General features: G+C 49.4%; 2 protein-coding genes and 1 pseudogene across 6 annotated transcripts; all 3 read left to right on the top strand.

The window, feature by feature from the left end:
• The window catches only part of LOC121304198, a 387591-nt pseudogene that overhangs the window by 206274 nt on the left and 154676 nt on the right, over positions 1-26641 (top strand).
• Positions 386-3495, top strand: LOC121304261 (B-cell antigen receptor complex-associated protein alpha chain-like). 2 transcript variants are annotated; one of them, XM_041235288.1, is made up of 5 exons: positions 386-671; positions 1893-2219; positions 2460-2578; positions 3001-3069; positions 3300-3495. In XM_041235288.1, exons 1-5 carry the CDS (start codon positions 632-634, stop codon positions 3414-3416), a joined length of 672 nt encoding a protein of 223 aa, XP_041091222.1. In that variant the 5' UTR covers positions 386-631; the 3' UTR covers positions 3417-3495. The 2 variants fall into 2 exon arrangements, with proteins under 2 accessions (XP_041091222.1, XP_041091224.1); XM_041235290.1 differs by lacking the exon at positions 386-671 and adding an exon at positions 1435-1773.
• On the top strand, positions 5672-23275 carry LOC121304208 (hormone-sensitive lipase-like). Of its 4 annotated transcripts, none has more exons than XM_041235195.1 (14): positions 5672-5894; positions 11905-12221; positions 12388-12672; positions 13796-13886; positions 14508-14653; positions 14770-14955; positions 15312-15464; positions 15766-15910; positions 16825-17052; positions 17630-17788; positions 19305-19519; positions 20120-20419; positions 22714-22847; positions 23012-23275. In XM_041235195.1, the coding sequence occupies exons 1-14, from the start codon at positions 5810-5812 to the stop codon at positions 23205-23207; spliced, it is 2640 nt and encodes an 879-aa protein (XP_041091129.1). In that variant the 5' UTR covers positions 5672-5809; the 3' UTR covers positions 23208-23275. The 4 variants fall into 4 exon arrangements, with proteins under 4 accessions (XP_041091129.1, XP_041091127.1, XP_041091128.1 ...); XM_041235193.1 differs by having other exon boundaries at positions 5789-5894; positions 17630-17770; XM_041235194.1 differs by lacking the exon at positions 5672-5894 and adding an exon at positions 10222-10582.

The raw sequence follows: 26641 nt of genomic DNA, 5'->3' as shown, positions 1-26641 counted from the left end.
TAACACACACACACACACACCGATCAAAATACACAAACTGTAACACACACACACACACACTGACACACACACACACACACACACACACACACATCTTAAAATAGCTCACATGCACGTCACTTTATGAAACACCTCAAAATGACCCTGTAACGCCTCTCTCTCTCTTGCCAGTGAGTAAAGTCACACCGATGATCATCGCTTCCATTTGGGAGGGAAGGGTGCCCCCTCTGGTGGCCAAAAGTAAATGGTAAAGAAGCGTGCATCACTGCAGCCGGCCAGGCTCGGGGCAGGTTTGGCCACTAGCTCTCTGAAATGGGGGGGTGAGGGAGGGGGGCAGTATATTCACCCCAGGTGTATTTTTTTTTTTTTTTTTTTTTTTAATCAAACGGAAACGGAAAGCCTGCGATGTGTGCGACCAAGCGTAGCCCCTGTTTGCAGCAGAAAACCGCGGACTGACTATATTTACAGAGTCGAGAAAGGGAAGTCGAGTCCACCAGTTTACCCCGAACTCGCACGCTGTTTCAGAACACAGTCTCACCCTGAACCAGCGACTCGCTGCGCGCAGCACACGCCGGGTCACCAGCGCTTCTAGACGGCACCGCGCAACTCGATTCATCGCTCCATTCCTACGATGTCGCGGGGACTGCTCTACCTGATCGCTTTCTTCACGGGTACGTAGATTTGAATGCATTTTTATTGTTATCCGTTTAAATATATAGATATACACAGTTTACTGTAAATGCAACAGCAGCTGGTCTCCACACAGCTCAATTGACGGTGGGCTGGTATCCCTCCAGTTCGTCAGGACGCAGCGTTTAGCAATCAGTCAATAAAAAGACAAACAATAATACAGTCGTTTCCCAATAATAACTCCAGGACTCAAGATGTGCAATACCGCGGGACCTTTCACAGGAGCCCGCGTCATCTGAGTTCCAAAAAAAAATAAAAATACAGTTTACAAAAATCTGATTTCAAATAGAAATATCTTAGATACCAGCTTTTATCTGTAAGATTTATGAGATTTATATATATATGTGTGTGTGTGTGTGTATATATATATATATATATTAAATCAATATTATAATTAGCTTTGAACGTTGTTTTGCTCCCCTGTTAGATTTATGTACACTACAGTACTCGTGAATAAAGGGGGGGGGGGGAATGATATAGTTCATTAGTGACAGATAGATAGATAGATAGATAGATAGATAGATAGATAGATAGATAGATAGATAGATAGATAGCATATACATTATACTTTATATTAGTAAGCATCAGCACCACCTAGTGCACAGCTGGTGTATTGCCGACAAATTAAATGAATCTTGATCCATGGTGGAAGATCGCTAGATGGCGCTGTCTCTTTCTTTGATAGCTTCGTGTTATCTAGCCTGTGTTACAGGGTTCTGTGGCAGCGCGGATCTGAACCCCTAAACACTAAACACAGACTTACAAAAATAAAAAAAAATCAACTCCAACAATAGCGTTGCAGTAATTGCGATAAGAAACATGGTTTCTGTCGTTTAGTGCTTTTTTTAAAATTTAAGTTTAAAATAACGTTCTGCTTTGGTAAGCGCCGGGCGGTGAGATTCTGCGACTCGTTTGAAAAGAGAGGCGTAGAAAGTGTTTATTTTCAGAAGTCAGTGAGATGTGCTTCCTGTGAGATAGCTCTCAAACGGGATGTGAGAGTAGAAACGAGACCAGATTGGGCTCGAAGCTGTTAGTGTTTATATATGTTTGTGAAGAAGAAGAAAAAAAAACTGATGTTCCTGGGTGAGGGTTAGGGTTATAGCATGCAAAAATATTTACCCATTAAGTACATTGTAACTCTGCATAATAACTGATTCTGTTTAAGCAGTACCCCTCTATCTACTCTATCCCTTCTCCACTAGTCGGACTGGCGAAGACAGCAGTGGAGTTCAGCGGCGAGCCCCACTCCCACACCGCGGTCCTGGGCGAGACCGTCACACTGACCTGCTTCATCCACCCGAAGGTCAGGAAGGATGATCTGGCGTGGGTGAAACTGTGGAAGCCGGCGAGGAACCACACCGAGACAGTCAATGTGACAGAGAGCAAAATGGTCTCCATCAGACCAAATGATTCCTTCTGCAGCCTGGTGATACGGGACCTGAAACACAGCGACAGCGGGCTGTACCAGTGCGTCCTGAGAGAAGGGGCAAGCCAGCAGTTCTCTCACGGGACCTACCTTCGGGTCATCAGTAAGTGGATCGATCCCCCGTACAGGACACCCATAGAGCTGCAGACTCCTGTTGCAGGGCGCTTTGATCCGTTCCTGGAGTCTATTAAGACACACCTGAGCTTGTAACCCTACACACACCGGGGCTGATCAGCTATGCTGTAGGAGTCTGATTTCATCCGTCTTGATCTCTGAGAGTGACACTCCTGTCCTTTTTACCTGCACTCTGGGGCTGAGCTCTCTGACCCCTCTCTCCTCACAGGGCCCGCGCCCCCCAAGCTGTTGAACATGAGCGAGGGGGCGAAGAACAAACTGATCACAGCACAGGGAGTCTTACTGCTGCTGTGTGTCCTGCTGCCTGGGACTGTGCTGCTGTACCAGGTAATGAAGGAGCCCACTGACCCTGAGACACACTGACACACACACACACATACTGACACACACACACACACACACACACACACACACACACACACACACACACACACACACACACACACACACATACTGACACACACACACTGACACACGCACTCACTGACACACACACACACACACACACACACACACACACACACACACACACACACACACTGACACACACACACACTGACACACACACTGACACACACACACACTGTAACACACACACTGCCCTCCCTAATAAGCCCTGCTCTATCTCTGTGATGGTATTCTGTTCCTATTCTGTGATAGCAGTTCCTGCACTGTGGCTGGGCAGGGTGCAGTTCAAGGCAATGCTGCAGTGCCTCTGTACTGTACTCCCTCTCTCCTCTCCTCCGCAGACAAAACAAAGGAATATGAGAAACTATGAGATGAAGTACAACAAGGAAGAGGAGGAGAATATCTATGAGGTGAGAACAGTCTGTATATCTCTATATAAAATATATATGAGGAGGGACCAGTCTGTATATCTCTATATGAAATATATATGAGGAGGGACCAGTCTGTGTATCTCTATATAGAACAGGGACAAGTCTTTCAGCGTCTCTTCATTCGTTTATTTCATATATTTATTTACTTTTGTTAATTTTTGCATGTGTAGAATTGTATTGACTGATTTGTGCCCCTCCTCCCCCCACAGGGTTTGAACCCGGAGGATTTATCCTTGTATCATGATCTGACCCATACCACAGTGCGGAGCCCCTACCAGGACGTGGGAAGCCTGCAGAGCTACGACACCTCGCTGGAGAAACCATGAGCCAACCAGAACACAGAACAGCGAAACACAGAACACACACACCGGAACCAGAACACAGAACACACACACCTGAACTGGAAAACAGAACACAGAACAGCGAAACACAGAACAAACACACCGGAACCAGAACACAGAACACACACACCTGAACTGGAAAACAGAACACAGAACACACACAAACACACAGGAACCGGAACACAGACACTGAACAGAACACAACACAGAACACAGAACAAACACACCGGAACCAGAACACAGAACACACACACCTGAACTGGAAAACAGAACACAGAACAGCGAAACACAGAACAAACACACCGGAACCAGAACGCAGAACACACACACCAGAACACAGAACAGCGAAACACAGAACACACACACCGGAACCAGAACACAGAACACACACACCGGAACCAGAACACAGAACACACACACACCAGAACACAGAACAACCAGAACAGAACACAGAACACACACACCTGAACCAGAACACAGAACAGCTAGAGATGCTTGGTTTGGACACATGACTCTCTGTACAGTGTGTTTATGAATGCAGTGTTCAGGGTTATCAAGATTTCCAACAGCATCTTCTTTATTGCTTTTTGGTGTGCATGTGGATCTGACTGTAGAGTCGTTTGAAATGAGAGGGGAATTATTACCAGGATTGATCTTATTATTACAGCATTGCTCTTATTATTACAGCATTGCTCTTATTATTACAGCATTGATCTTATTATTACAGCATTGATCTTATTATTACAGCATTGCTCTTATTATTACAGCATTGATCTTATTATTACAGCATTGATCTTATTATTACAGCATTGATCTTATTATTACAGCATTGATCTTATTATTACAGCATTGATCTTATTATTACAGCATTGATCTTATTATTACAGCATTGATCTTATTATTACAGCATTGATCTTATTATTACAGCATTGATCTTATTATTACAGCATTGATCTTATTATTACAGCATTGATCTTATTATTACAGCATTGATCTTATTATTACAGCATTGATCTTATTATTACAGCATTGCTCTTATTATTACAGCATTGCTCTTATTATTACAGTCAGCATTGCTCTTATTATTACAGCATTGATCTTATTATTGATCTTATTATTACAGCATTGCTCTTATTATTACAGCATTGCTCTTATTATTACAGCATTGCTCTTATTATTACAGCATTGCTCTTATTATTACAGCATTGATCTTATTATTACAGTCAGCATTGCTCTTATTATTACAGCATTGCTCTTATTATTACAGCATTGCTCTTATTATTACAGCATTGATCTTATTATTACAGTCAGCATTGCTCTTATTATTACAGCATTGATCTTATTATTACAGCATTGCTCTTATTATTACAGCATTGCTCTTATTATTACAGCATTGATCTTATTATTACAGTCAGCATTGCTCTTATTATTACAGCATTGCTCTTATTATTACAGCATTGATCTTATTATTACAGCATTGCTCTTATTATTACAGCATTGCTCTTATTATTACAGCATTGCTCTTATTATTACAGCATTGCTCTTATTATTACAGCATTGATCTTATTATTACAGCATTGATCTTATTATTACAGCATTGATCTTATTATTACAGCATTGATCTTATTATTACAGCATTGATCTTATTATTACAGCATTGCTCTTATTATTACAGCATTGCTCTTATTATTACAGCATTGCTCTTATTATTACAGCATTGATCTTATTATTACAGCATTGCTCTTATTATTGTAACAGGGAGACGCATCTTCTATCTATACAACAGAAACCGCTTGCATAACAAACGAGCGAGACCCGCGCTCACAAAAGTGTGTGCTTCATAGTGCAGGTGCTTCTCGCTTCTTATTATATCCAACTCCCTGTACTTCAATTGCAATAAATACATAAATACGTAAGACTTGTATTTTCAATCTTTATAAGGATTTCAGCCTGTCTGAACTTATTATTATTATTATTATTATTATTATTTATTTATTATTATTGTTATTTTATTATTAGTGAGGATGTAAGTCTCTTTGGATAATAGCTTCTGCTAATGATAATAAACCACTCAGCCTGATCGACTGTCATTAAAGACTAATTCGATTACGTCACCTCTACGTCACAGAATCACTACGAACATGCCCGGGATCCCCCGACGCGTCATCGGCGCTGCGAGAGGCGTGGCCACCAACAGTGGCTAATATAGTGGGCGTGTTTAAAATTAGAATGGGGCGGGAATTGCGGTGACTGAGGCTCAGGATTGGGCGAATGTTCCTCTTAGGGGCGTAACGCGGAGCCTGATTGGACCGAAGAGGACGTCCCGTCCCCCGTCCCCCGTCCCCTCCCATCCCGGTGGCGGTGACGCCACAGGAAAAATGGCGTCAGGGAAGGGGAGAGGCGAAAATGGCAACACAAATACGAATTGGAAAGTAAACAGCTTGATTAAGAAGAAAGCGGCAGGTAAGAGGCGGAGCTGGCAGTGAGGGCACCGGAGCTGACAGCCGAACCAGGACCTGATCCGGCGGGTCCGCCACTGCACGGGAGGTGACAGCGTCCAGGGCACCTCAGCCCCGGTCCTGGGGACCCCCTGCTGGCTTTCCAACCGAGCCCTCAATTACTGACCCTTCATTGAACTCATCATGTCCTCAATGAGACCTTGTCACTGGTATTTAGCGCTTTAACAGCTGCAGAGTTCAAGATACTTATCAAATCTCACAGCTAACTTGAAACATGCAAACTGTTTAAGAGCTAAAAGCAAGTAAAAAGCTCTAATTAAGCTCATGATCACTTCGATTCAGGGTCCGGTTCAGTGACTGAGAGCCGGGTTGGAATGCAAACCAGCAGCCGCAGCAGGGGGTCCCCGGGACCGGGGTTGAGAAGCGCTGGGATAGACTGTGCTTTACCCGGCTACCGTGACTCTGTTTACCGTAATTACACACTCTCTCCAGATCTACGCAGTCAGGGTAATAATACTACTGAAAATAATAATAATAATAATAATGACATCACATCAGACGGTTCCAAATTCTGCAACAAAATTAGTCTTGAAATATGTATGAGTTTATATTTTTAACATTGAAAAAAACACACACACAAATAAATAAATAAAACCAGCCGGGCTCGATCTCGGAAGAATGAGAAATGCGATCCACGCAGTGAATGAGTAAACGCGGCGTGCATCGCTAGCGCAACACGGGGCAGCCGGCGTGTCTATAAACAGCGCATCTGAATGCAATCTCTAGTAATAATCATGATAGTAATATTGCACTGCAGACTGCGGTGAGCTATAACGGAGATACGCAGTGTCGTATGATTCTTCCTTTTTTAATTAGACTTCGGACTCAAGACAGGAGACACTTCTACACACAGAATGGAGAGGGGAGGGAATGGGTTAGCTAGTCACGCTGCCGATGCTGAATCACTGGGATCCTTCAAGACCCGACTTGACAAAAGTTCTGAGATCAACTAGCTGCTCGGAACCGGGCCAGCTCTGATGGACTGAACAGGGCCTCCTCTCGTTCGTGAATTTTCTCAGGTTCTTGAGTGTGTGAGCGCGCATCAATTCAAACAGCTCTGTCCTTGCGCCGTGCCGTGGCCAGTCAGGGAATGCAGAGTCTGCACCATACTGGGCAGATATTTCTGCTAACTTTATTTTTCCTCTCCTTGGCCTCTCTCGGTTTTTTTTCCTCTCTCCCTTTCCTCCCTCCCTGTGTCCCTTTTCTCCTCTCTCCCTCACTCCACTTTACCCCAGATAGCTGCCCTGTTATGACTGTGCTTTTATTGGCTCACTGTGTTCTGGCACTGGAGATGGAAGGAATGAGAGAAGGCATGAGAGAGGAGGTGTAGTTAGTCACTGCTAACTCCTTAGTAGAGACACCCAGATCTGGTCTGCTTGACTCGGTCTCTTCTAGTTTCAATAACACGGATGAAGGCACTGGAGCCCAAATGCTGGTCTGCTTGACTCGGTCTCTTCTAGTTTCAGTAACACTGATGAAGGCACTAGAGCCCAAACGCTGGTCTGCTTGACTCTGCTCTCTTCAGTTTAGTTTCAGTAACACTGATGAAGGCACTAGAGCCCAAACGCTGGTCTGCTTGACTCGGTCTCTTCTAGTTTCAGTAACACTGATGAAGGCACTAGAGCCCAAACGCTGGTCTGCTTGACTCGGTCTCTTCTAGTTTCAGTAACACTGATGAAGGCACTGGAGCCCAAACGCTGGTCTGCTTGACTCGGTCTCTTCTAGTTTCAATAACACTGATGAAGGCACTAGAGCCCAAACGCTGGTCTGCTTGACTCGGTCTCTTCTAGTTTCAGTAACACTGATGAAGGCACTAGAGCCCAAACGCTGGTCTGCTTGACTCGGTCTCTTCTAGTTTCAGTAACACTGATGAAGGCACTAGAGCCCAAACGCTGGTCTGCTTGACTCGGTCTCTTCTAGTTTCAATAACACTGATGAAGGCACTAGAGCCCAAACGCTGGCCTGCTTGATGCCTCTCAGGGTTACTGGACTCCTTTAATCGGATGGCTGTTGCTTGTGCCCCAGTTAGAGAGGAGCTCCTCTCTGTCTCAGACTCCAGAGCCCACACTGTTTTGGTGTGATTGTTGTTGTTTTGCTGCTAGTTGGTCTCCAGGGTGTTTGGAGGAGCCCAGTGTTCAGATTCAGACTCGTGTTTCGGATCTCTTGGTTCCCGAACGGCAATAACAACATGTTTGTGTTTATTAGCAGCGAAGGACCAGCGTGATCTAATCTGTCAACAGTGACCTGAGGACATGATTACTGTCAGCAGTTTAGTACAATACAATACAATACAGTACAATATAATACAATATAATATAATATAGTACAATACAACTCAGTATAATATAATACAATACAGTACAATGTTACCAGTACAACATGTGTACATACACATTATAGTACATGTACAACTCAGTGATAATATAATATCATGTACAGTTTATACAATATAATATAGTATAATACAACTCAGTACAATATAATACAATACAGTACAATATAATACAATATAATACAATACAGCACAGTACAATATAAACAATACAACACAACACAGTACAGTACAATACAGTACAATACAATACAACACAATACAGTACAGTACAACACAGTATAGTACATTACAACACAGTTCAGTACGATTCACGTTTCTATAGTGCTTTCATCGCAAGTTTCCCAGAGCAGGAGTGTGCAGGTATCAATCTCAGCTGTGTCTTGTTAAACTCACAGTAAAAGCAGGAATGGATTTGTACAGTACATCACAGTATGTACATGTCAACACAGTGTCCTGGGCTGCTAAGTAAAAAGAATCAGCGGAGAATTCTCGTCCTTCAGAGGTTTCCCCCCCCATAGTTAGAGTCGACATCTCATGTGTGTCTTGTTAAACTCACAGTAAAAGCAGGAATGGATTTGATTATCATCACTCGATTGTAAGTCTGTTCACACTGCTGGCCTGTGTACAAACACATCATGAAAATACTAAAAACAAAACCAATATCTTCTCATACTGGTTCGTCCCGTCTTCGTGTGCAGGTTAGTGTGCAAGACACACAGTTCAGGGATGGGAATCAGACTCCCGCTGCACAGCAGTGTGATCCAGTCCTGGTTTCACTAGGAGTTTAATAATCAGACACACCTGAGCTTGTTACCTAGACACACTGGGGCGCTGATCAAGCTGCTAGTGAAACCTGGACTGGACGACACTGCTGTGCAATAGGAGTCTGATTCCCATGCCTAGGTATTTTCTCACACTGCAAGCCTTGGCAGTGCTGATCAGCTCTGTGCTGTGGGGCTGGCCAAGGGAGATTCCTCTCAACTCTGCTGAGAATAACAATTAAGAACAGTTCTTAGCAAGCTGGCCAAAATAGCTACAAAATATGTGTTTTTAAAAGCTGCATTCTGAGATAATGCCAGACCCAGCTTGAGTTCTCTAGGAGAAAAGTCAAAGCACGGTCTTATTTTTGTCTTTGTTTTTGTTTTTGTTTGGTTTCCTTGCAGTAAAGCTACAGGTAGACCGTATCCCACAATCCTGTGCAGGGATGGGAATCAGACTCCCACTGCACAGCCGTTTGATCCATTCCTGGTTTTGCTAAGAGTTTAATAAGAAAACACACCTGAGCTTGTTAGCTAGACACACTGGGGCTGATCAAGCTGGTAGTGAAACCTGGACTGGGCGACACTGCTGTGCAATAGGAGTCTGATTCCCTTTGGTGCAAAGCTGAACTAGGCTGTCGGTAACACAATTTAATAATAATAAAATAAAATATCTTTATTTTTATATAGCGCCTTGTATAATGGACCACCATCACAAAGCTCTTTACAGAGGCAGGCTGTGACCTGCGCATTATATGCAGGGTCACTTCCAATAGGAGGTTGATTTAACATCTCATCCGCAGGACGGAGCACAAGGAGATGAAGTGACTCGCTCAGGGTCCCACACAGTGAGTCAGTCAGTGGCAGAGGTGGGATTTGAACAGGTGATTTTCTGGTTACAAGCCCTTGGACTTTAACCACTGGCCCACCCACACTGCCTTCTCAAGCGATTTTCCAGAGCTCTGCAGTAGATTAGGAGTTTAGAACTGGAAATCTGCACTGGGAGTCTGTACCTAACCCTGATAAACACAGAACACCAAGGTGTGTGAGTTCATGAAGGGGAGGAGTTTGTTTATGAGCAGGCATTCTGTAACCCCTCCCCTTCTGTCAGGCTGCACTGGGAGGGGGTGAGGCTCTGTAACCCCTCCCCTCTGTCAGGCTGCACTGGGAGGGGCCAGGGCTTGGGCTGGTGTTGATAATATGATCCGAGGAGCATCGAGTTTAATCATTCATAAGCCAGAATAACAGAGTACCAGCTAGAGAGATCACGAGAGAGAGAGAGAGATAGAGAGAGAGAGTCTGCCTGCCTGAAACTATGAGAGAATGTAGCGAGGAAAAAGACACAGAGTTCTATTGTAATGTTAGAGGGAGAGAGAGATACTGAGGTAGATAGAGAGAGAGAGAGAGAGAGATAGAGTTTTATCAACAGCTGTGTTGTGCAGTGTCCTCGAATCAAGGATAAGTTTGCTACAGTGTTGTGAGTCAGGTGTCACAGTTTGACCCTCTGTCTCGCAGTCAAGGATATCGCATTGAGGAAAGGTACAGTACTGCTGTCTAAATGTAGTTTTCACTCTTTTTTTAAAAAAGTTTTCTCTGGTGTGCTTGAATCTAGTTTTAGTCAATGTGTAATGTAAGGAATATTATAAAGGAAGCTGTATGAGTAAGGCTGTAATTCCATCAAGGGTTTTTGCTTGACTTGGTCTCTTCTAGTTTCAAGAACACTGATGAAGGCACTAGAGCCCAAACGCTGGCCTGCTTGACTCGGTTTAGTTTCAGTTTAGAGCACAAATGAAGGCACTAGAGCCCAAATGCTGGTCTGCTTGACTCAGTTTAGTTTCAGTAATACTGATGAAGGCACTAGAGCCCAAACACTGGTCTGCTTGACTCGGTCTCTTCTAGTTTCAATAACACTGATGAAGGCACTAGAGCCCAAACGCTGCTCTGCTTGACTCTGTCTCTTCTAGTTTCAGTAACACTGATGAAGGCACTAAAGCCCAAATGCTGCTCTGCTTGACTCGGTCTCTTCTAGCTTCAAGAACACTGATGAAGGCATTTCAATTCTATTTTAATGTCAAGCTGACTCTGATTGTAAATCTGTGACTGACAGAAGCTTTGGGGTCGTGGATGACTGTAACAGCCGCTAAGAACTGAAGTTTTTTTTGGCTTGAAAGATGCCGTGCGATTGCAGAATCTCGCGGCTTTTAAAATCTGGGTCAATTTTCCGTTCTTGGGAAGGCAGGCTATTAATACTGTCTGTGTGTTTGGCGTGCATGCCATCGCGGATGCCAGCCTGGGAAGAATTGAATTCCATCTCGCAGCTTCGCTGTCCTCGTGTCAGCTCAGAGCGGTGATTGGTGTTGTAGTGATTAACGTGTCGATGAATCGCGATCCTTTCCTTACGCCACGCAACTGAGGTTTGATCCATTCCCAGGTTTCACTAGGAGACAGGAGACTAGGTTCCAGAAAAAAGTGTCTCAGTGTTCGCTGTCCTGTGCCGTGCTTTGCTGTACCATGCTGTGCTTTGCTGCGCTTTGCTGTGACCCAGTTCTTTCCTAGCACATGGCAGAACTCCAGATAGAACAGACCAGAGATCTCCCTTGAACAATGCAGGACTTGTGTCAAAGTTCACTGCATTGTGACATTGAGGAGGGTGTGTGTGAGAGGGGGGAGAGAAAGAGGAGGGAGGGTAGGGGGGAGAGAGAGACTACGCTGTCTGTTTGTGGCCGGTATATTATCGTGCACTAAGTCCTTGTTCACCAGCGCTGAACGTCAACTGCTGTGGCGAAACCTGAAAAAACATGCCAATTTGACTCTCTCTCTCTCTCTCTCTCTCTCTCTCTCTTTCCCCCTCCCCTCCCCAGACTCCTCCTCTCCCCCCCGCTGTCCTCCCCTCTCCTGCCCGGGCTCGGTGATGTCTTTTTCCTCGGAGGAGGGTTCCGCTGAGCTGAAGGACCCCCGGGTCGTGTTCCAGAGTCTCCACTCGGTTCTCGATGAGAACATCGCCTTCTTCCGCGGGCAGGGCTCCTCCGAGCCGGCCCGGCGCTTCGTGGCCGTCTTCTCCCTGATCCAGAGCCACGCCCGCAGCCTGGAGCCCGCCATCCAGGCCTTCACCAGCGTGTACCATGTGTTCGACTTCGACGCGGCCACGCCCGCCAACGGGTACCGCAGTCTGGTCAAGGTAGAGGGAGAGGGGAGTGTGTGCGTGCGTGTGTGTGTGTGTGGGAGAGTGTGAGTCTGTCTCTTTCTCTGTCTCTCTCTCTATCTCTCTCTCTCCTCTCCCTGTTATCAACAATTCCTTGCTCTCCAGTCCTGTATTATCTAACCCCCCCCCCCCTCACCCCCAGGTGGTCCTCTCCTGCCTTCTCCACATCGTCCACAAGGGGCGCTACGTGTCCTCGAGCCGGCGCAGTTTGTTTTTCCGGGCGAGCCACAACGTGACGGAGCTGGAGTCGTACTGCTCCGCGCTGTGCCAGCTCCGCGCCCTGGTGTACTTCGCCCAGCGCCTGCTCACCGCCAACCGCCACGGAGACCTCTTCTTCCTGGAGGAGAGGGGCCTGTCGGAGGAGTTTGTGCGCCAGTACGCCTCCATGCACAAGGGCTGCTTCTACGGGAGGTGCATGGGGTTCCAGGTGAGAGGAGGAGGGGGTGGGTACGCCTCCATGCACAAGGGCTGCTTCTACGGGAGGTGCATGGGGTTCCAGGTGAGAGGAGGAGGGGGTGGGTACGCCTCCATGCACAAGGGCTGCTTCTACGGGAGGTGCATGGGGTTCCAGGTGAGAGGAGGAGGGGGTGGGTACGCCTCCATGCACAAGGGCTGCTTCTACGGGAGGTGCATGGGGTTCCAGGTGAGAGGAGGAGGGGGTTGGTCCACGCCTCCATGTCACAAGGGCTGCTTCTTAAATGGGAGGTTGCATGGGGTTCCAGTGAGAAGAGGAGGGGTGGGTACGCCTCCCATGCACAAGGGCTGCTTCTATGGGAGGTGCCGGGGGTTCCAGGTGAGAGGAGGAGGGGGTGGGTACGCCTCCATGCAACAAGGGCTGCTTCTACGGGAGGTGCATGGGGTTCCAGGTAGAGGCGGAGGGGGTGGGTACCCTCCATGCACAAGGGCTGCTTCTACGGAGGTGCATGGGGTTCCGGGTGAGAGGAGGAGGGTGGGTACGCCTCCATGCACAAGGGCTGCTTCTACGGGAGGTGCATGGGGTTCCAGGTGAGAGGAGAGGGGGTGGGTACGCCTCCATGCACAAGGGCTGCTTCTACGGGAGGTGCATGGGTTCCAGGGTGTAGAGGAGAAAGGGGGTGGGTACGCCTCCATGCACAAGGGCTGCTTCTACGGGAGGTGCATGGGGTTCCAGGTGAGAGGAGGAGGGGGTGGGTACGCCTCCATGCACAAGGGCTGCTTCTATGGGAGGTGCATGGGGTTCCAGGTGAGAGGAGGGGGTGGGTACGCCTCCATGCACAAGGGCTGCTTCTATGGGAGGTGCATGGGGTTCCAGGTGAGAGGAGGAGGGGGTGGGTACGCCTCCATGCACAAGGGCTGCTTCTATGGGAGGTGCATGGGGTTCCAGGTGAGAGGAGGGGGGGGTGGGTACGCCTCCATGCACAAGGGCTGCTTCTACGGGAGGTGCATGGGGTTCCAGGTGAGAGGAGGGGGTGGGTACGCCTCCATGCACAAGGGCTGCTTCTATGGGAGGTGCATGGGGAGAGGGGAAGAGGAGAGGGGGGAGAGGATGTCTAAATCTCTGTCTCTTCCAGTTCACTCCTGCGATCCGCCCCTTCCTGCAGACCATCTCCATCGGCCTGGTGTCCTTCGGAGAGAATTACAAGAGACACCAGTCAGGGATCGGTGAGTGTGAGACACACAGGGGGGACACACAGGGGGACAAGGGACACTGAGATACACAGGAGACACTGAGACACACAGGGGGGGGACAGGGGACACTGAGACACTGTTGTAATGCTGTGGTTGGGGGAGGGGTCATGGGGTAGTTGTGTAATGCTGTGGTTAGAAGAGGGGGGAGGGGGTCCGTTGTGGTAATTCTGTGGTTAGGGGGTGAGGGGGTCATGGTGTAACAGCTGTGGTTAAGGAGGGGGAGGGGGTCGTTGTGTAATGCTGTGGTTAGGGGAGGGTCGGGGGGGTCGTTTGTGTAATGCTGTGCTTGGGTGGGTTGGGGGGGTCGTTTGTGTAATGCTGTGATTGGGGGGGGGTTGGGGGGGTAGTTGTAACTCTGTGTTTTTGTTGCCCGCTGCCTGCCTCAGTGGAGGGAGGGGGGCTCCCCCAGTACGGTGAGTGTCACATCATCTCCCTTCTCTTCCTGTTTTTCCCTCTCCTGCTTGTTCCAGTGTTTGCGTTCGCTTTCATCCTCTGATCTCATTGTTAAAATTGCATGGTTTTCTTGCGGTGTTGATGGCTGCATTTTTTCACTCTCCTCTCCCCTTTTCTTCCCCCCCCCCCCCCCCCCCTCAGGAGTGGCAGCGAGCTCGCTCTTCACCAGTGGGAAGTACGCAATGGACCCGGAGCTGCGAGGATTCGAGTTCGAGAGAATCACACAGAACCTGGACGTGAACTTCTGGAAAGCCTTCTGGAACATCACTGAGATGGAGGTGTTAGCGGTAAGGAGAGGGGGGTGAGGGAGATGGAGAGAGGGGTGGTGGAGAGAGATGGAGAGAGGGGAGCTTTATTAAACTCTCTCTCTCCCTCTCTCCCTCTCTCTCCATCTCTCTCTCAGTCTCTAGCGAATATCACCTCCACGACAGTGCGTGTGAACAAGGCCCTGTCAGTGCCCCCCCACTCCTTCGAGCTGCCCCTCGCTGCGGACCCCAAGCTCCACGTCACCATCACCCCCCCCGTGGCGCACTGTGGTCCGGCACCCGTTAACATGAGGCTGCTCTCCTATGAGCTCAAGGAGGGGCAGGTGAGAGAGAGAGAGAGAGAGAGAGAGAGAGAGAGAGAGGAAACAAACACTGGTCTGATGTTTAAACTTCTAACCCTCTTGTTTTTCTCTCTGTGTGTCACTTTGTCTGTGTGTGTGTGTGTCCATGTCTCTGTGTGTCCGAGACAACAGTGTCTCTTTCTCCTGTACCCTGTGTGTGGGGTGTTACCTCTCTGAGTTGGACACAAGAGACTCTCTGTGTGTGTCTCTGTGTCTCTGTGTCTCTCTGTCTGTGTCTCTGTGTGTCTGTGTGTCTCTCTGTCTCTCTGTTGTGTGTGTCTCTGTGTCTCTGTGTGTGTCTCTGTGTGTGTGTCTCTCTGTGTGTCTGTGTGTTTCAGGACAGTGAGGAGCTCTCCTCCCTGGTGAAGCAGGAAGGCTCGTCTCTGAACATCGATCTCCGATCGAAGCCCCGGCGCGGCCCCCCTTCCAAATACCTGCTTGTGCATTTCCATGGGGGGGGCTTCGTCGCACAGACCTCCAAATCACACGAGGTGAGGGGGGGGGGGGGGGGGGCTCTGCAACAGGGCCCACAGTCTAATACAGCACAGTGAAAGCATGGTGAAGCACAGAGAGGTCTGGTAAAGCATAGGGAAGCATTGTAAAGCACAGAGAGGTCTGGTAAAGCACAGGGAAGCATTGTAAAGCACAGAGAGGTCTGGTAAAGCACAGGGAAGCATTGTAAAGCACAGAGAGGTCTGGTAAAGCACAGGGAAGCATTGTAAAGCACAGAGAGGTGCGGTAAAGCAGAGGGGAGGATTGTAAAGCATCTCTCCCTCCTCTCTCTCTCTGCAGCCGTACCTGAAGAGCTGGGCTCATGAGCTGGACGCCCCGATCCTCTCCATCGATTACTCGCTGGCCCCTGAGGCCCCCTTCCCCCGGGCCCTGGAGGAGTGCTTCTTCGCGTACTGCTGGGCCCTCAAGAACTGCCACCTGCTGGGTGAGAGAGAGAGAGAGAGATACACTCACTCACACACAGAGAAAGAGAGACATACACACACTCACACAGAGAGAGAGAGACATACACACACTCACACAGAGAGAGAGAGACATACACACACTCACACAGAGAGAGAGAGACATACACACACTCACACAGAGAGAGAGAGACATACACACACACACACAGAGAGAGAGACAGAGACATACACACACTCACACAGAGAGAGAGAGACATACACACACTCACACAGAGAGAGACAGAGACAGACACACACACACACACACAGAGAGAGAAGAGAGACATACACACACTCACACAGAGAGAGAGAGAGACATACACACACTCACACAGAGAGAAATAGACATACACACACTCACACAGAGAGAGACAGAGACATACACACACTCACAGAGAGAGAGAGAGAGACATACACACACTCACACAGAGAGAGAGAGACATACACACACTCACACAGAGAGAGAGAGAGACATACACACACTCACACAGAGAGAGAGAGAGACATACACACACTCACACAGAGAGAGAGAGAGACATACACACACTCACACAGAGAGAGAGAGAGACATACACACACTCACACAGAGAGAGAGAGAGACATACACACACTCACACAGAGAGAGAGAGAGACATACACACACTCACACAGAGAGAGAGAGAGACATACACACACTCACACATAGAGAGAGAGAGAGACATACACACACTCACACACATACACACACTCACACATAGAGAGAGAGAGAGACATACACACACTCACACAGAGAGAGAGAGAGACATTCACACACTCACACAGAGAGAGAGAGAGAGACATACACACACTCACACTGACACAGTGTTGAGAGCAGGCTGTGTTCCCTGCCTTGTTGACACTCCTGTTTGTGTGGCAGGCTCGACGGCGGAGCGAGTGTGCCTGGCGGGGGACAGCGCGGGGGGGAACCTGTGCCTCACCGTGTCCATGAGGGCCGCATCGTACGGGGTGCGTCTGCCGGACGGGATCATGACAGCGTACCCCGCAACCCTCCTCACCGCCACCGCCTCCCCCTCCCGCCTGCTCACCCTCATCGACCCTCTGCTGCCCCTCAGCGTGCTGTCCAAGTGCCTCAGCGCCTACGCAGGTGAGAGCCTAGCACTGCCCTCCCCTCTCCACTCCCCTCCACTATCACTCCTCTCCACTCCCCTTCCACCCCTCCTCTATCTCTCCCCTTCCCCCTCCACTATCACTCCTCTCCACTCCCCTTCCACCCCTCCTCTATCTCTCCCCTTCCCCCTCCTCTATCTCTCCTCTCCACTCCCCTTCCCCCCTTTCCTCTATCTCTCCTCTCCACTCCCCTTCCCCCCTTTCCTCTATCTCTCCTCTCCACTCCCCTCCCCCCTCCACTATCACTCCTCTCCACTCCCCTCCTCTGCTCCACTATCTCCCCTCCCCTCCACTACCCCCTCTCTCCTCTCACATCTCCTATCTACTCTCCCTTCTATCTTCTCTCTGTTATGCTTTTCCATCAGTTGTCCCTGCTTTGATTTTGGTGTTAATGACAGCTCTGTATTTGCAGTAGCAGAGTGTTGCCGGGAGGGAGAGGAGAGAGAGAGACAGTCAGGGTTAAAACTCAGCACATCTCTCTCTCTCTCTCTCTCTCTCTCTCTCTCTCTCTCTCTCTCTCTCTCTCTCTCTCTCTCTCTCTCTCTCTCTCTCAGGTACAGAGCCCATGCCTCAGAAGCGAGAGGAGAAGGTGAACACAATGAGCCTGGTGAGGAAAGACACGGCCCTGCTGCTGAGAGACTTCCGGCTGGGGGCTTCGGCCTGGATCACCTCCCTGCTGGACAACGGGAGAGGAGGCAAGAACAGCAGCGCGGGTACGAGAGGGGAGAGGGGAAAACAGCGGCACGGGCGCGAGAGGGGAGAGGGGAGAACAGCGGCACGGGCGCGAGAGGGGAGAGGGGAGAACAGCGGCACGGGCGCGAGAGGGGAGAGGGGAGAACAGCGGCACGGGCGCGAGAGGGGAGAGGGGAGAACAGCGGCACGGGCGCGAGAGGGGAGAGGGGAAAACAGCGGCACGGGCACGAGAGGGGAGAGGGGAGAACAGCGGCACGGGCACGAGAGGGGAGAGGGGAGAGGAGGCAAGAACAGGCGGGCGGCTGTTTTGTATTTTATTAAAACTGTCTGCAGTGTTTTTCCTCATCATGTAATCAAATAAACTACAAAACAATCTTGCAAATCTACCGTCAGGAAGCCACTTCCACAGAGCACAGTGTTTCATGATTACATTTCAAAGTGTCACCTCATGTTTTTCTTTTTTTTTGGTATCGTTATTCCAGCAGGTTTCGTTCGAGTTTGTGCTGCTGAGATCGGGTTCCGGTCCTAGTGGAATGCCTTCCTGCTGCTTCTCCAATCGCTCCATGCGATTCTACCCTGTCTCTAATCTGCCCGTCTTAATAACCCCGCCCCCTCCTCCCTCCCCACTCCCCCTGCCAGTAACACCCCCACTATCCCAGGCTCCTCTCCAAGCCTCACTCTTGTCTCTGCAGTCAACTCTGCCCTCTGGGCGTGCCTCAGGCGGTCTCTGGTAGGAGGATATTGCTCCGCTGTCTCCTAGCAACCCTGACCCCGCCCCCTCACAAAGACAATAACCAAGCAACAGTCCACATACCAGATATGGTCTATACAGTGACATGTGTTCTCAATGGGGGAGTGAGTGAGTGATGCAAAATCCTTCAAACAGAACTTAATCAGGATAATGTACTAATTGCATTTATTTGAGGGATCCCCGAAACACTGTAGTGTGAACTTCACACTTGAACTTTAGGTCCTGGGTCTTGAATTCGGGCTGTCTGCCTCCCTGCCTGCCTGTCTCCCTGCCTGTCTCCCTGCCTGTCTCCCTGTCTCCTCAGTGCATGCTTGCCTGTCTGCACTCTTATCGTGACTCCAGTGTTGTGGTTCAGTGGCAGGAGGAATTTCATGGAGCAGGATTGATGTTTCAAAGAGGTGTCCTTCATTCCCGAAATGTTTACATGCCCCCCGCACCCCTCGCTTGCTGAAACTGTGCAGCTGGATTTCCTGGTGCAATTTCTAGTTTTATGCCACGCGTGGGGTATTGAGAAGAGTAGATTGACACTGAAGACACAGAGAAGGACTTCTAGTGGAAACCTTAGCTGCTGAATTCATGAAGTTTCTTTTAGTGTTTCTAAACCTAGCACTGATGAAGTGTGTCAGTTCTTTATGGATGATGAAATGGTTAATTACGCGTGGTATAAAATCTAAAGCAAAATGTTTCATCGTGGTTAAAAACACGATCGCTGTAACCCTGTGTTCCCTCGCGCAGTGATTCCTCTCCGCTCCATGCTGTAACCCCCTCTCCTCTCCTCTCCACAGACACTGTTCGGAAGAGCGTTTCCGAAGCTGCTCTGAATGCTCCCCAGTCAGACCCTGTCCATCTGGATTCGGGGGTTAGCGGGACCTCCTTCTCAAAGAAACGGGACTCGCTGAAGAGCCAGACCTGCCAGGACCTGGGCAGCCACACCCCCTTCGGGACAAGTCCTCCCGGCCAGCAGGGGGCGCTGCTGAGGCAGGACAGCAGGCAGCAGCAGGTAATGAGAGAGGGGAGCTGGGATCCTGAGCTCTGCAGTGCTGAGAGCATTTTTAAGAAGTGTTTATCTGCAAGTACTCAATAAATCCTTTCATTAATGTGTTGATTTCCTTCTTTTCTTCTCTCCTCTCTCCCCCCTTTCTTCCATCCTCTCGCCCTATCTCTCTCGCTCTGCTCCCTCTCCTCTCCTCTCCTCTCTCCCCTTTCCCCTCTCCTCTCCTCTCTACCCTCTCTCCTCTCCCCCTCTCCTCTCCTCTCTACCCTCTCCCCTCTCCTGAGACTGAGGCCTAGAGTGGACCACCCCAGGGCCCATCACCTCCTCCTCCGTCCCAAGTCAGAAAGGTGAGAGGAAGAGAGATGGGAGATGAGGAGGCGGTCGGGCCTTCTTCCTCACAGCTAGGGGGAGCGAGTGCCTCCTCGAACGACTGACCTCCCAGGGGCTGAGAACCGAGGGTACCAGTTTCTTTCTCCCGGAGGACAGTGGAGGCCTCCCCCCTGAGTAAGACTCCCCCTACGGGGCCGGGGAGTGTAGAGCGGGCTCATTCCTGGGCCTCTCCGGAGCCCCTCCCCCTCCTCCTCCCTAACCCTCTCTCCTCTCCAGCCCGAAGACATCAGTTTCTTTCTCACGGAGGACTTGGAGGAGGGTCACCCTGACTCTCGGCTCCCCCTGGTGGTGGTCCCGGGAGTGGAGGAGGAGGCAGGGTTCATTCCTGGGCCCCCCCGGAGCCCCTCCCCCTCCTCCTCCGCCCCCCAGGAGTTCCCAGAAGGATTCGAGCCCCTGCGCTCGGACCAGCTGGCTGACATGAAGCTGCAGACCTCTCCCATCGTCCAGAACCCCTTCATGTCCCCCCTTCTGGCCCCTGACGACATGCTGAGGGGGCTGCCCCCCCTGCACATCGTGGTGAGCACCGGCCACCCAGCCACACCTGGGCCTGCCTTTCTCTCGCTATTCAATTACTTACATCCAACCACCCAGCCACACCTGGGCCTGCCTTTCTCTCGCTATTCAATTACTTACATCCAACCACCCAGCCACACCTGGACCTGCCTTTCTCTCGCTATTCAATTACTTACATCCAACCACCCAGCCACACCTGGGCCTGCCTTTCTCTCGCTATTCAATTACTTACATCCAGCCACCCAGCCACACCTGGGCCTGCCTTTCTCTCGCTATTCAATTACTTACATCCAGCCACCCAGCCACACCTGGGCCTGCCTTTCTCTCGCTATTCAATTACTTACATCCAGCCACCCAGCCACACCTGGGCCTGCCTTTCTCTCGCTATTCAATTACTTACATCCAGCCACCCAGCCACACCTGGGCCTGCCTTTCTCTCGCTATTCAATTACTTACATCCAGCCACCCAGCCACACCTGGGCCTGCCTTTCTCTCGCTATTCAATTACTTACATCCAGCCACCCAGCCACACCTGGGCCTGCCTTTCTCTCGCTATTCAATTACTTACATCCAGCCACCCAGCCACACCTGGGCCTGCCTTTCTCTCGCTATTCAATTACTTACATCCAGCCACCCAGCCACACCTGGGCCTGCCTTTCTCTCGCTATTCAATTACTTACATCCAGCCACCCAGCCACACCTGGGCCTGCCTTTCTCTCGCTATTCAATTACTTACATCCAACCACCCAGCCACACCTGGGCCTGCCTTTCTCTCGCTATTCAATTACTTACATCCAACCACCCAGCCACACCTGGGCCTGCCTTTCTCTCGCTATTCAATTACTTACATCCAACCACCCAGCCACACCTGGGCCTGCCTTTCTCTCGCTATTCAATTACTTACATCCAACCACCCAGCCACACCTGGGCCTGCCTTTCTCTCGCTATTCAATTACTTACATCCAACCACCCAGCCACACCTGGGCCTGCCTTTCTCTCGCTATTCAATTACTTACATCCAGCCACCCAGCCACACCTGGGCCTGCCTTTCTCTCGCTATTCAATTACTTACATCCAGCCACCCAGCCACACCTGGGCCTGCCTTTCTCTCGCTATTCAATTACTTACATCCAACCACCCAGCCACACCTGGGCCTGCCTTTCTCTCGCTATTCAATTACTTACATCCAACCACCCAGCCACACCTGGGCCTGCCTTTCTCTCGCTATTCAATTACTTACATCCAACCACCCAGCCACACCTGGGCCTGCCTTTCTCTCGCTATTCAATTACTTACATCCAACCACCCAGCCACACCTGGGCCTGCCTTTCTCTCGCTATTCAATTACTTACATCCAACCACCCAGCCACACCTGGGCCTGCCTTTCTCTCGCTATTCAATTACTTACATTAGTTTTGCTCTTTCTGTTTCTCTTTGTTTTTCTAATTGTTTTTCTATTTGTTTTTCTAATTGTTTTTCTAATTGTTTTTCTATTTGTTTTTCGTCGTGTTATTCATGCATGCATTTAACAAACCTCTCATCTCCCCCCTCCCCTCTCTTCCTACTCCTCTACTTACTTCTCTCCTCCCAGCCACACCTGGGCCTGCCTCTCTCTCGCTATTCAATTACTTACATCCAACCACCCAGCCACACCTGGGCCTGCCTTTCTCTCGCTATTCAATTACTTACATTAGTTTTGCTCTTTCTGTTTCTCTTTGTTTTTCTAATTGTTTTTCTATTTGTTTTTCTAATTGTTTTTCTAATTGTTTCTCCTCTCCCTTCACCTCTCATCTCCCCCCTCCCCTCTCTTCTCTCCTCTACTCTCCTCTACCTTCTCCTCATAGGCTGAAGCCTTCTCACGTCGATTGAATTTGTTCTTAGTCCTCTCAGAGATCCTCTGAATATGCCTCGGCCCTCGACGGCCTACTTTCCGCTTTCTTTCCCCCTCTCTCGGCTCTCCCTCTCCTTTGATAAATCTAGTCGCTCTTACTTCCCTGAACATCTTTTCTTACCTCTCTCTGTTCTCCCTCCTCTCTCCCTCCTCCTCTCTCCCTCCTCTCTCTCTCCTCTCTCCCTCTCTCCCTCCTCTCTCCCCCTCCTCTCTTCTCCCCTCTCTCTCCTCCTCTCTCCCCCCTCCTCTCTCTCTCTCTCCCTCCTCTCCTCTCCCCCTCTCTCTCTCTCTCCTCTCTCCCTCTCCTCCCTCTCTCCTCTCTCCCTCCCTCCTCTCCTCTCCCTCTCTCCTCTCTCCTCCTCCTCTCCCCCTCTCTCCCTCCTCTCTCCCCTCTCCTCCCCCCCAGGCCTGCGCTCTCGACCCCATGCTCGATGACTCAGTGGTGTTTGCTAAGCGACTCCGTGCTATTGGGCAGTCGGTCAGCCTCTGTGTGGTGGAAGACCTCCCACACGGCTTTCTCAGCCTATCGCAGCTCTCCAGGTGAGACGTTTAGCCAGTGAGAGTCCCTGCTCAGCGGTACGTGAAATACTGCAAAGCAAACAGGAACGCTTGTAAATCAGACACTGTATAAAAACTTTAACAAAGCCAAATTAGTGAATATTTTTTGCTGGCTTCTAATTGTAGCCTTTTAATATCCAATCCAGGGAGACGAAGGAGGCGGCCAACATCTGTGTGCAACGAATCAGAGAGGTCTTCCACTGCGAGGCCCCGCCCCGCACCCAGCGCAAGCACCGGAAGCTGGAGAGGACCAATCACGGTGCGGGGGGCGTGGCTGGGGTAGAACCAGGGGAGGAACCCGGGACAGTGACATCACAGCCCAGCGTTGAGATCGGAGCGTGAAAGAGAGAGGGGGAGAGAAGGGAGAGAGAGAGAGAGAGAGAGAGAGAGAACAAGGAATTGAAGACAGGGAGGAGAGAGTGAAGAAAGACTGTTTTGACACGTTTAATTTTGTGCATTTTTGTTTTTTGGGGAACAAGAACCGTTATTACTGCTTTAATGATTCTTATGATTCAGCTTATAATTGGGGGCCCGCGGATTTAACAAAACCTTTTGTTTAATAATCGGTTAATCATTACGAGCGCCCTTAAGACGAAGCGAAAAGGGACATAACTTACTCAGATTTCATAGAACAGGGGGGGCCTAGATGTGATTTGGTATGATATAAGATCTGATAATTCGATCTACTTAGTCACTATATAGCTAGCCTAAATATCTATATATCTGTGTGTTTATCTGTCTCTATCTGTGTGTGTTTGTGTGTGTCTCTGTCTCTCTCTCTCTCTGTGTCTCTGTGTCTGTCTGTCTCTGTCTTTCTCATAGTCTTTGACAGTGTGTGTGTGCTGTGTGTGTGTCAGTCGCTCGACTCAGAAGATACTGTCTGTCCCTCTGATGTCCTTGTGTGTGTGTGTGTCTGTGTGTCTCTCTCTCTCTCTCTCTCTGTCTGTCTCTGTCTGTTCCTCTATCTGTGTGTCTCCTATTTCTTTTCTCTCGACTCTATATAATCAAACGTTTATAATTTGTGTTCATTTTTTGTGTTCATTTTTGCCTGATCCGACTACACTGTGACTAAACTGTACAAGAGACAGCACAAAAAAACAACCACGGCACAAGAAACAAGAAGAAACCAAACCAAGTAGGACCTTGTACCCAAAGGGAACCGAGTCTGGCAGGTAGCGCACAGCTCCCCCTGCTGCATGGAAATAAACCTGCACTCTGGAGAACTGAGAGACTGCAAACTGGAAGAAAATAAGAGTGTGTGTGTGTGTGTGTGTGTGTGTGTGTGTGTGTGTGTAGTGTGTGTGTGTACTTAGTGGTCCAGTGGTTAAAGAAAGGGGCTTGGTACCAGGAGGTTCCCGGTCCAATCCCGCCTCAGCCACTGTGTGGGACCCTGAGCGAGTCACTTCACCGCCTTGTGCTCTGTCCTTATATACTCCGTTTGCTCCTCTCTTGAAAGACTCTGCAAGCTTTGGATCGAAATAGCTACTGAAAAGATCCTCATATAGATATATATATATATATATATATATATATATATATATATATATATATAATTCACAGAGTTTAAATGTCCTGTGTTCGAATATTTTTCCCATCACTGATAGTTCTAAATTATTATTATTATTATTATTATTATTATTATTATTATTATTATTTAATTAATTATTATTATTATTATTATTATTCTTATTATTATTATTGTTATTATTTAACACTGGTTTGTGTGATTTTATAATCCTTCTGATTTACAACAAACAGTATTCTATTAGACTGTGATATTGTGTGTGTGTGTGTGGGGAGGGGGGGTCGTTTTTTGTTGTTTGTTTTCCACGGTTTTTAATTCTCTTAACATTTTTTTTTTTGGGGGGGGGGGTGTAGAGGGGTACTGCTGTAAAATAAAGATATGAAGATTTTGACTGTTCTCTTTGAAAATAAATACTGGAATTCCCTCTAACAATAAAAAGCGTGTTTACTTCAAAACCAGCGCCCTCGTTCTTGAGTGATCTAGATCTAGAGTGATCGGACCTAGATGACGCGCTGTTGAGGTCACAGCGTTTGATTTTAAACTTGCTGAAATAGTCCCCAGGGTGTGACACACGACACAGAGCACGACACGGGGTGAATCTAGAAGAAGGGCGCGGTGTTAAAGTCGCCGCCAGTGCTCTGCAGGGGTTTCATGCAGTTCGGTCATTTGCATTGGGGTCTCTTGCAGGAACAAGCACCGGCCACCAGATGTCGCAAAACCCCGACATTAAGTGCCATTGTCTTCACTTGAGGATGGGCGAATTTCACACAACCGTTCCATACAAGTCATTTTTATGTCCCTTTTTAGATATTAGGTTTCTGAAGGAGGAGAGAGAAGGAGGGAGAGGGAAGAGAAAGGAGAGAGGAAAGAGGAGAGGGGAAGAGTGAGAAAGGAGAGGAGGGAGGAGGGAGAGGGAAGAGAAAGGAGAGAGGAAAGAGGAGAGGGGGAAGAGTGAGAAAGGAGAGGAGGAAGAAGGGAGAGGGAAGAGAAAGGAGAGGAGAGAGGAGAGGGGAGGAGAGGAGAGAGATGAGGAGAGAGGAAGGAGAGGAGGAGAGAAGGGAGAGAGGAGAGCAGAGGAGAGGAGAGGGGAGAGGGGAGGAGATAGAAAGGAGAGGAGGAAGAAGGGAGAGGGAAGAGAAAGGAGAGAGGAGAGGGGAGGAGTGAGAAAGGAGAGGAGGGAGAGGGAAGAGAAAGCAGAGAGGAGAGAGGAGAGGGGGAGGAGTGAGAAAGGAGAGGAGGGAGGAGGGAGAGGGAAGAGAAAGCAGAGATAATTTCGTAGGAGAGGGGGAGGAGTGAGAAAGGAGAGAGGAGAGGGGAGGAGGGAAGAGAAAGGAGAGAGGAGGGAGGAGAGGAAGAGAGAGAGAGGCAGAGAGGAGAGAGGAGAGGGGGAGGAGTGAGAAAGGAGAGGAGGAAGAAGGGAGAGAGAGGGGAAAGGAGAGAGGAGAGAGGAGAGGGGAGGAGTGAGAAAGGAGAGGAGGAAGAAGGGAGAGGGAAGAGAAAGGAGAGAGGAGAGAGGAGAGGGGGAGGCGTGAGGAAGGAGAGGAGGAAGAAGGGAGAGGGAAGAGAGAGGAGAGAGGAGAGAGGAGAGGGGGAGGAGTGAGAAAGGAGAGGAGGGAGGAGGTGGAGAGGGGAGAGGGGGAAGTTTAGTCTGTGTCTCAATACAATATTGTATCATTCCTCTCTGATAAAGAATCTTTTCTTTGCCTCGGTTCACACGCTGGGGTCTCCTGTAAGTAATCCCATCTCCATGGAAACTGAACACAGCCACTCTGCGCTGCGACCCGGTTGTCAGGGAGACGGCAGAACCTGCCTTCGGATTCCTTGCAGGTCCTTCTCTTGTATTGAGTGGAAATTTAAAAACGAACTCGTCTCCTGAAGGAGAAAATTCAACTTTAACCACTGAAACCAGCCTCCCTCCCTCCTTCTGTCCCTCCCTCCGTCCCTCCCTCCCTCCCTCCCTCCCTCCTCTTAGACCAAAAAAGGAGCCCTCCCCTCCCCCCCTCCCATGGAGGGTCCCATCGTAGAGGACCTTTCAGTTGCTGGTCCGCCTCGGCCATACCCCCCTACCAGGTCCCTCCCGGATTAGGGAGCTCCAGGGTAGTCCCATTCTTCCTAATTTTTCCATCCCGGGAGGAGTACTTCCTCTGTCCAGTTGAAAGGAGTCCCCTTTCTTCCCTGAGGTAGGGAGGAGGACCTCCCTCCCTCCCTCCCTCCCTCCCTATTAAGGAGGGTTCCAGGGGTCCCTCCCTTC

Source organism: Polyodon spathula, chromosome 37 (assembly GCF_017654505.1).
Source record: "Polyodon spathula isolate WHYD16114869_AA chromosome 37, ASM1765450v1, whole genome shotgun sequence".
In the NCBI taxonomy this organism is placed as follows: domain Eukaryota; kingdom Metazoa; phylum Chordata; class Actinopteri; order Acipenseriformes; family Polyodontidae; genus Polyodon; species Polyodon spathula.
The sequence above is the reverse complement of the archived record's forward strand: the minus strand, read 5'-3'. Positions and strand labels throughout refer to the sequence as shown.

What these genes read in the sequence shown, in the direction of transcription:
- LOC121304261 (XM_041235288.1), top strand. Translation starts at nt 632, where the DNA reads ATGTCGCGGGGACTGCTCTACCTGATCGCTTTCTTCACGG. An exon ending in CCTGATCGCTTTCTTCACGG is followed by an intron (nt 672 to 1,892) that starts GTACGTAGATTT and finishes CTTCTCCACTAG; the next exon opens with TCGGACTGGCGAAGACAGCA. An exon ending in AGGAGGAGAATATCTATGAG is followed by an intron (nt 3,070 to 3,299) that starts GTGAGAACAGTC and finishes CTCCCCCCACAG; the next exon opens with GGTTTGAACCCGGAGGATTT.
- LOC121304208 (XM_041235195.1), top strand. Translation starts at nt 5,810, where the DNA reads ATGGCGTCAGGGAAGGGGAGAGGCGAAAATGGCAACACAAATACGAAT. An exon ending in GGTACCGCAGTCTGGTCAAG is followed by an intron (nt 12,222 to 12,387) that starts GTAGAGGGAGAG and finishes CCTCACCCCCAG; the next exon opens with GTGGTCCTCTCCTGCCTTCT. An exon ending in GAGACACCAGTCAGGGATCG is followed by an intron (nt 13,887 to 14,507) that starts GTGAGTGTGAGA and finishes CCCCCCCCTCAG; the next exon opens with GAGTGGCAGCGAGCTCGCTC.